The sequence below is a fragment of the Notothenia rossii genome (assembly GCF_949606895.1).
Source record: "Notothenia rossii genome assembly, chromosome: 9".
Lineage (NCBI taxonomy): Eukaryota > Metazoa > Chordata > Actinopteri > Perciformes > Nototheniidae > Notothenia > Notothenia rossii.
In genome coordinates this window covers 72987305-72997206 of record NC_136907.1, presented here as the reverse complement: position 1 = coordinate 72997206, position 9902 = coordinate 72987305, and the positions used below count along the sequence as shown (strand labels likewise).

General features: G+C 38.2%; 1 protein-coding gene across 1 annotated transcript; it reads left to right on the top strand.

Moving 5' to 3' along the window:
* Positions 1-1965: 1965 nt before the first annotated feature.
* LOC307017663 (uncharacterized protein) lies at positions 1966-9143 on the top strand. Its single transcript, XM_079647343.1, has 6 exons — positions 1966-2194; positions 3266-3577; positions 3661-3942; positions 4671-4780; positions 5496-5539; positions 6357-9143. Exons 1-5 carry the CDS (start codon positions 2134-2136, stop codon positions 5505-5507), a joined length of 777 nt encoding a protein of 258 aa, XP_079503469.1. The 5' UTR covers positions 1966-2133; the 3' UTR covers positions 5508-5539; positions 6357-9143.
* The last annotated feature ends 759 nt before the right edge of the window (positions 9144-9902 follow it).

Genomic DNA, 9902 nt, shown 5'->3' with positions numbered 1-9902 from the left:
TCCACCAGCCGCCACTGCTGCCAGTGGTTGAGACGGTGGGGTCTTTGGCGACTAGTTTTATAGCCCCATGTACATTAGTTAGGTGCTTCAGGAGATTGGCATTGCTGTTATTCGATGTGGACAATGCTTTCTGTCCTGCACACAGTTTACCGTAATATTTTTTGCGTCCTTTATCCCCACAAATTGAAAATAGTGGTTATATTTCCAAGTTGCAAATGCGCTGCTGCTCTCGCTGATACTTGCATCTGCCATTGTGTGTGTGTGTGCTGGTGGTGAGCGTTGCCGTGTGTGTGTGTTAGCATTAGTAAGTGTTCGTGTGTGTAAGACCCGCCTAACTCTGTCTCTGATTGGCTTACCCTGAAATGTTACCCCGCGTTAACCAATCATCACTCCTCTCTGGTTACTTTTACTTTTCCGTGGTACTGTGAGAGGACATCGCTGTATTCGCCTGTAAATTACATCCGCAGGGAGATTCGGTTCATTTCCATCACATAATGTAACGCAGTAACGCACTCATGTAAATCACCGTAACTATAACGGCGTTACTTAATGGGAATAGGTAACTAGTAACGCTATTAGTTACCACAAAAAGTAGTTGCGTTACGTTGTAACGCTTTAGTCCCAACACTGACTACAACTACAAAAAGCATCGGTTTGATTTCTCATCAGGAAATGCAGACCGGCTCAAACAAACGATTTTTAAATCATCATCCTCACGATCATTTAATGTATCATATGTTCGCCGAATTGACATGAAAGCACTAATAAATGTAGTTTCATCCACTTGAGTTTACAACTAAAGAAATAATCGATTTGTTTTTATATCACATCCGACGGGAGGAAATTCAGCAGCTCTCACTACCGATTTGTAATCCTAATTTAATCATCATCTTCACCACAATCATTTATGTTTATGTTCACCGAATTTACAAACGGTTTGGTTTATTATAAATATTATTAGCATGGCTATGATACAGGATGCTTGGACATGTTGAAATTGCAGCTTTTCTTTGTGTATGTGGTTGTATTTATTAGCTGGCTAATAACAAGAGGCTGTGAGTGAGACCTAGTATTACAAAGTTGACCCAGCAACTTTACACCAGTGGGAGAGATAGAACTGCTCTTTCTTTTCAACATAACTTAAGTTACACATGATTTCTTCCAAGTGGTTTGGCTTTTTAAAAACATCTTGCATTATGATACAGCAATTTGCTGGCTTTGTGTTTACAGAAGTACCTGACTATGACTATGACTATGACTACTCCGGACTTTTGTGCAGCCTACGGATGCTCCAATCGCCGCTGTCTGCCACCTACTATGTATTTATTAAATCTCCATGTTCCATGAGACGCAGCACTATGTTCCCCACATATGTTTATGTTTGCTCAGTCTAATAAACCCATAACATGGTTGTGAAAGAATACCAAAGCTGAGGCTGGACGATGATTGATTGATTGATTGTCTTTCCTCAGGCCATGCCCCCTCTACAAGTCAAGTGGGAGAAGTGAAAGCATGGGACAGACGATATAAGGGATATATCAACCACATATGCCCTCACATTTGTGGCACTTTCACATAGCAGCTGCACATACATGGATGTAGACAGGTTATTGTAGGTTGCAAATGTGACTGTTAGCATTCTAAGTTTGTCTTTCCGTGGGATTTATGATTTACTAACTTTATCAAACTAATAGGGAACAATCTCTCGTAGCCCTTTTTAATTTTTCAGAGGTGAGTGCAGAGAATGTTAAAGTTATGTTATGTGGCTGAAAATGATTTTATTCTGATGGGAATGTGTGCCATTAACGAGGGTGAATATTATGACTATGTTGGAAATTGAATGTAAATGTTCAATTGTATTGAATTAACATCGAGCCCTGGAATGTAAATTGTGATTAAGAGAGAAAAATAGATGCACCTCTCTAAAAAAAGTGCTTTAATAAAGGGGATTTTGTGTCATATTTAGTGTCATGTTGTGTACAGGGCAGTACAATAGATTAAAGGAGAGAGGAGGAGTTTAAATGAGAAGCATCTGGTGGAAAGACAGGCTGGCTTCAAACATGAGCAATGAACCTCTTCTGAGAGGAAACTGACAAAACGCTGGGACACTTCCTCATACAACACATTTGCAAAATGAAGTTGTTTGTTTTACTTCTCTTTGTTGTTTATGAGCTTTATTTATGTGAATCAGAAGGTAAGAACATCAACTTGTTTTGTTTTCACAGTCAAAAGTTGTTGTATTGTAGCACTACTTAAACAATATAAGATTATAAAGGTAATGCTTTTTTTAAACAGATATTTCAATTAGGTAGTATTTAAACATGTATACAATCATTAGTTATCTGCTTATTGTCATTTAATAAAGTAGTAATTCTAATTAAATGTAAAATTGTATGTAGATATTTTGATATAAACAGTTATGTCGGTTGAAACCACACCCAGACACAAAGTCCTGGTGATGTGAAGGGGACATATCTTCAGTGTAAGTGAATGTGAAATACAGCAGAAACTTGAACTAAAATCCCCAGTCATCAGGATTATTAAATAGTATCTATACTTTTATGAATAAGTTGATCCATACGAAGATTACCATTTTATTTTAAACACTTTTGTGTGGTGGTACGCACTTTTTCAGTCCTTTCAAGTAACAGTTTAGATATTTGTATATTTCATAGTGTAGTTGTCAGCATAGTGAACCCGAAATGTTGAGTCCATCAAAGTTTTATGATATAAATGTGTAGTCCCCAGCACAGAGAAACTGCTGGATGAAGACGTGCATATATTTGGCAATTTGCACAATTAGCATAAGTTGCGTTTATTAAAATAAATGTTCTAAACAATTAGCTAAAAAACCTCTTTGCCCATTTGGAAAATCTTGGGGTGGTTTGGCAGTTATTGAGGACGCTGAATCCATTTCGGACCGTTTCAGGATCAAAAGTGGCAGCTTCAACCAGCAAGTGGAAATATATGTACTCTAGGCTGATTTTGACGACTCCGAATGGAAATAATTTGTGATATGAAAAAGAAAAGAAAATACGAAAAGCGAGATTTAGGGTGGCTAAGTTTCACCTGATAAACACCTCTAAGCAGCTTTAAGGGTCAAAAATCCAAGATTTGTTTAAAAATATGTTCCAACCTTTGATTATTCGTAAAATGAAGGTATTTTATAATTACATATAGTGGGAATATAGAAATATTCAGTATTACCTAAATAACCATATATTGTGTGTGATATTTACTGTATGATGTGTCTACTGTTTTACAGAGATCAGTGCTGGGACTGTGTTTGTGCTGAAGGGAGAGGATGTGCTCCTGAATGTCACCAAAGCTGTTGTTCTTGAGGACTTGTTTAGTTTTTCATGGAAATATAATGAAAACAAAAATGTATTACAAGTTAACTCGAGCAACAATCCACATGTATTTCCTGATTATGCTGGAAGGATTGAGTTTTCTGTGAACAATTTCTCTGTGGAATTGAAGAATCTCCAAGAATCAGACAGTGGAGTTTATACTGCTCGAGTGATAACGCTTTTAGGAGGCGAAACAGAAGCAGCTAAATACAACGTCAAAGTTGAAGGTAGGTTTGTTAAGCTCTCAAACACTGATAGAGTTTCTGTGTTCTTGTTTCTAAAACTCTTCACCTGCTTCTTCCCTCCTCAGATCGAGCGTCTCTCCCTCTCCTCACATTGAGCTTTGTCTCTGATAACTCTTCCTCCTGTAGCTTCACTGTGACCTGCAGCTCACAGGACTCTCACATCAACAGCACTTTCTCATGTGAAACCAGAACCTGCAGTCAGGAGGGAGTAGAGCGGTCAGAGGGGATCCCTGATACTTTTCTCCAGGTCCACCAATCAAGAGGATCAATCATCTGTAACCATAGCAACCATGTCAGCTGGACCAACACCACCAAAATAATCAAAGATGTCTGCCACCAGTATGATGGTAAGACTGAAAGAGAAACTACTTCCTGATAATAACACACAGTTTGGAGTCAGAACTTCAGAGCATACAAGCTTCTTTTCTTTTATCAAGAACTTTTATATGTGTGTAAATAAGATACATTTTATTCCACAGTGTGAAAAATACTGTTTGTTATAAATATTGTAAAACCCATGTTTTTCAGGCTCTAAAAACATTTAAAGGAAGAGTTTATTTTTACCTCATCGAACCAATTACAAAAAACATCTGCAGTGCAAATATTGCTTACTGTTTTTGTCCTCGTCTTCTGACCTCTTTTAGTGTCCGCTGCTGTGAGCAGTGTTTTTCAGACAGGACAAGAAAACTAGAAGAGTGCATAAAACCAAATGAAAAGCTTGTTTTTCTTAATGGTTTCAGTTAAACCTGTATCAATAAATACAATGATGAGCCTTATCTTTCAACTACAATGAAGTGTTTTAATGAAGTATTTTGTAGTTTATAAAACTAAACTGAATTAGTTGGTGAAATTGGGGAAGTTTCTGCTCCAATAATTTTCAAAACCAGCTATCAACCTCTCCCAGCGTTGCTTTGATTAAACAAGAGCCAGGTGGTGTTTACATTTGCTTATTCAGTGACCTTTGGGAGGTTGGTAGTTTCACATTGAACGATGTTGGATGTGATGCAGTGACACACTTGACTAAGTTTATGAATTTAACCAAGCATTATAATGTGGCTTATGTTTTTATTTACAGTTCCTCACCAACTAAACCCTGTTCACATCATTTTGGGAGTATTCTTGACAATTATCATTCTCGCCATCATTGGTGTAGGCTACTTTGGAGTCTTCGAAAAAGAAGAACAAGTAAGTCTAAGTGTGCATTTAAGAAAAATCATTTATTTATGTTTCACTGGTTAGAAATAAAGGTGGGGCAGGTAAGTTTGAGAAACCGGCTCGAGAAACACTTTTTGTTATATTCCATGGAATGCTCTTAACATCCCGATAGCAATGAATATCTGAAGTGCTTTGACAAAAAATCCATGAAAAAATGTCATCTGGAAGCCGTAGCGCTGTAAAAAGCACGACCAATCATCTGAGCCGGCCCGGCTAAAGTAACTGGATGGCCTACCTGCCTGTCAGCCTTCCATCTGTGCACAAACTTATCTCGTGCCCTCATTGGTCATGTGCGCGTTCGTGTGTGTTGGAGGAGGGGCTCTGTAAGGAAGTGGCAGATTTTTTCCGGCTGTGTATTTTCAAATTCTCAAGCTGGTTTCTCCAAAATTACCTACCCCACCTTTAAGTGTTTTAGTCAAGTTCATCATATGCCACCTACACATCGCCATTGTCTATTGAGCAATCACAAAAAACATGTCTGAAACCTCTCATACAGCAACATGCTCTTTATAATATTCTCTTGAAAAAGATAATTTAGACGCATATATACACAATGTCTGGAGTCAATTCAGATGCAGCTCAATAATGTCAATGTTATGAAGGTAATAAGCATTAAAGGTGAAACTCTCAAAATGAAATGTAAATTAATGCAAATCCACATATATCTTTTTTGACTGACCTGCAGGCAAAAGAGTGATTATCGAGAATACAGTTTATGATACTGCTCAGGTAAGAGACAAGTTATTTTTTTACTTTTCAATCAAAAATGTAAATTAATTTTTGATTTTGAACAATTTAAACAGACTTGGACTGAATAGTTTTCCCATAAGTTTATTCTCCTTCTTCTAAAAAGCAGAATATTTCACGTTCTTAAAACTCTTAATGACATGCTTGTGGCGTAAACATAATGCAGCCACAGTGACATTTTCCAAAGGTATCTTTCCTGCATATCACATACTACCTATTTTTGTCACACAGCTGTTAACCAAAGCTATGTGACTTCCTACTGAGTGGTTTGTACTTTTGCATTTTCTTACACAACACATACTGAGAGCAGAAGAGTCTCACGGGAAAGCTGCACTTGAGATACATTTGTTTTCAAACCGTGTGATAGTGGTGTGAAAAGTTAAACACAGTAACGTACAGATAACTGTTTTATGAGAAACAGAAATCTAAATTTGTTGTCCCAGAATAAATTAAAAAAAGAGGAGACCTGTCATTTCCCATGTCTTTTTCTAAATGCGAAGTAAGCCTATTGTATGTGTTAGCAGCGCAAATGCTTTTTTTGGGTCTTGTTTCGCCTTTAAATGTCATGCCTTTTAGATAAAAGTACAAATGAGTCTTATTCTTGTTAAACACACTTATCACTTTTGTAGTCTATGATATGGACGTTTTTATTGCATTAGGGGAATATATTAGCTACTTTTGATTGTAGTGATATTACTTCACATATGTTGACACAATATGAAGCGCAGTTAAAATAAACGTTAGGTAAAAGTTCCAAACAACCTTTGGTAAATAAATGTTTTGTGACGTTCCAATTCAGAGCTCCAGCCCGGACTCAGGATCCAACAGATGATGAAGATTCAGTTCTTTGTCTGTCCTCCTGCTCCACCTACGCTTGTGTCGGTCCTCACACTGGACCCGCAGCACCCACTGAGCCTAGAAACACAGCTCAGCTAGAGAGTGTGTACGCTCAGGTGAAAAAGACCACACCAGGTCCTTGAAAAATGATCAGGACCCTCTTTTAGTGTGAAAACCCTAAACCACGTCCTGTGTCTGCACCCAGAAGTGCTCTAACTCCACCTTCAATGCACAGTTGTGATTGGTTAATGATCGGTTGAAATGACTCATCAGCTTTTCTTGCAGTTTATGCATTCTGAATCTCTATGGCTATGGGCGGCCATCTTGACTCAAAGGCTATTTGTTGTATATGTTTTATTTATGTCTGCTGAATGCCCCTGATCTTATTCGTCTATTTTGAAATATTGGAAAGCAATGATGTTTTGTACATTTTTTCGAATTTTTCAAAGACTATAGCTAACTTGAAGAGCAACAGGAACCACTGATCCTAGTTAGCATCAAGCTAACAAGATATTTAGGAGGATGAAACCCAATGTATCACACTCACCAAGCAACCCAGTTTTACTCTCACCATCGACAACTCCCCGGTTTCCCCCTCCCCTCAGGTCAAGAGTCTGGGTGTCGTCCTCGACAGCACCCTCTCCTTCCACACCCATATCAACAACACCATCCGGTCTGCCTATTTTCATCTCAGAAACATCAACCGCCTCCGCCCCTCACTCACTCCCCACAGTGCCGCTATCCTGGTCCACTCTCTCGTCACCTCCCGCTTGGACTATTGCAATTCCCTTCTCTATGGTCTCCCCCACAAACACCTACATAAACTCCAACTGGTCCAAAACGCTGCTGCCCGTATCATCACCAGAACCCCTGTCATCAGTCACATCACCCCTGTACTACACCAACTCCACTGGCTTCCCATTAAACACCGCATTGACTACAAGATCCTCTTTCATACTTTCAAAGCCATTCATAACCTCGCCCCCCCATACCTGTCTGACCTTGTCCATGTCAACATTCCCACCCGGTCTCTTAGGTCTGCCTCCTCCATCACTCTCAAAGTTTTCCCAGCCCGTCTCTCCACCATGGGGTCAAGAGCCTTCAGCCGCTCTGCCCCTCACCTCTGGAACTCCCTCCCCCCTGATATTAGAAACATGGACACTATCACCACTTTCCAAACTCACCTCAAAACCCACCTGTTCAGGCAAGCGTATGGCTGACCTGTGCTGCAAGCTGTATGTTTTTAGTAGTTATGTTTTTAAACTGTGTTTTGCTTTTAACTATGTTTGTAAAAACTGTTTTTAACCTTGTTGTACGGCGACCTTGAGTGCCTTGAAAGGCGCCTTATAAAATAAATGCATTATTATTATTATTATTACATTTGACCTCTGGGGGGTTGGGGGTGTCTGATGCCTTGCTCAAGGACACCACGGCAGGGCCCAGGAGGTGGACTGGGACTTCTCCAAGTAGTAGCCCAAACTCCATATTATAGGTCTGTTTGGGGACTTGAACCGGCGACCCTACGGCTCCCAGTCCAAGCCCCTACTGACTGAGCTACTGCCGGCAAGAAGACAATTAATGGATAGAAGTGTTTTCTCCATTTTACACAGTTTAACGACAGGCTTTGAGAGCAACAGATTGTAGTGGAATTAATGTTATCGTATGCAAAGGATTTTACAGTTTTTACCCTTAGAGTTAAAGAAATACGTTTTTACTGCATAACAAAAAAAGGGGGGATTATAAGAATGAAAACAATGATATAATACATTTTCAAGTAAATAGGTATATATAACGATTCCTTCTCACACAATACATCAATTCAAGAGTCTCATAACACCGAGTCTCGAGTGAAACCAAAGCTAATCTTCCATTGTTGCCTGTAGTTTAAAGAAGTCATGAATTGAATGGAAAATTCTCCATCATTTTGTGTTGAAAGGAGAAAAGTGAAACAACATTACCGCCATTGAAATATTTGCCTTCCAGGGAGTCAACATTTAATTTAAAGAATAATTTGCAGGCTAATGATGGTTTTCTGTGGTCCACTTCGTACAGGTAGCCGTGCTTAGAATTTTTATTAATTTAGGACACTTTCACTCTTCTTCTTTTCAAAAGAAATGTACTTACAAATCCTGTGTATTCTTTTATGCAGTCGCCAATGCAGTTGCACCAACATTGATTTTGCTTAGTGACTGTACCTGCAGGACTCTTTCTTTTTGAGGTGGTTTCTTCATGGTCTGAGGCACTTACTGTGAGACGCTTCTTGATTAATGTGATGTAAGTATGTCATATAATGTTATGTGAGTGTATTTCATGTATTAATTGACAGCTCAGTGGGTGGACAGCTGATTTGTTACAAATACTGTGAAAGCTCTTAATTCATACAATGCAGCAAACACCAAAGTGTTAAAATCCCAGCGGCGCAGTTTACGCTCGCGCTCCACTAGCCCCACCACCATCTACAACATTGATGTAAACTGGTTGCCATGTACACTTTTAGATGTTAATCATCCTGCTCGGTGATTGTTAGTCTTTCAAAACACTATTTTTGTCAGTTTACTTTGCACATTTGCAGTAGTGTATGGTATTCCACGTTGTCCATTTGTTGTAACAGGATTTTGGAATGATGACCTCTAAAGTGTTTCCAATGACCAATGTATTTTGTGTGTTGTTTGATGTTGCTACTGATTAGATGATATATTTAAAACACATCAAAATCACATTTTTTTAAATAAACGCATGTTTTCAAGAATCTGATGTGTACTTTATTTCCTGAAGTGTTAATGATTCACCCTGAAATTGTTTGTTTGGTGTACATCAGATAAAGAGCACTGAAACAGTGTGAGAAATGACCATGGAGTACATTTCTCTCTCAAAGTGTTGAATAATCAGCTCTGCCCAGTGACACTAAAAGACTGACTAAGAGTATATTTTTAACCCTCTGGGGGTTCTAGGTTTACACTGCACGTGTTGGAAAGCACTCAAACTGTGTAAAAAAAGTACCAGTTATATTTTGACTCCCAAAGTGTTCAAATCTATCTCTTTATTTGGAGATTACATTTGACTCTTTTGACAGTTCAGAGAACACCGAACTCTTGGACCTATATATATATATATATATATAGGTCCAAGAGTTCGGTATATATATATATATATATATATATATATATATATATATACACTGAAACTCGTGTTAAATGTACTCTTATAGAGTACAATGTACACTGTGATTTTTGCAGTACAGTGAACTTAAAAAAAGCATATTCTGTTGGTTGTAAAAAGAGCAGATTTTATTAAAACAATCTCTTAGCAGAGGACACATTTCTGATAAAAAAACATATTTTTGTTTCTTTTTTTTAAGGTTACATTGTTTTGTTGTTTTATATTTTTACACCTATGGTTAAAGCCTTGTTGTATTTATTTGCTTTGAATTGATATTGAGTATCCCAAAATAAATGGAAAGTAATTAAAAATCAGATACTTACATGAGGTGACTGACAATTAGGTAATT

Bases quoted from the DNA above. Each gene is read 5' to 3' on its own strand.
- LOC307017663 (XM_079647343.1), top strand. From the start codon at position 2,134: ATGAAGTTGTTTGTTTTACTTCTCTTTGTTGTTTATGAGCTTTATTTA. The intron at 3,578-3,660 runs GTAGGTTTGTTA...TTCCCTCCTCAG, and splicing joins ATACAACGTCAAAGTTGAAG to ATCGAGCGTCTCTCCCTCTC. The intron at 3,943-4,670 runs GTAAGACTGAAA...TTTTATTTACAG, and splicing joins TGTCTGCCACCAGTATGATG to TTCCTCACCAACTAAACCCT.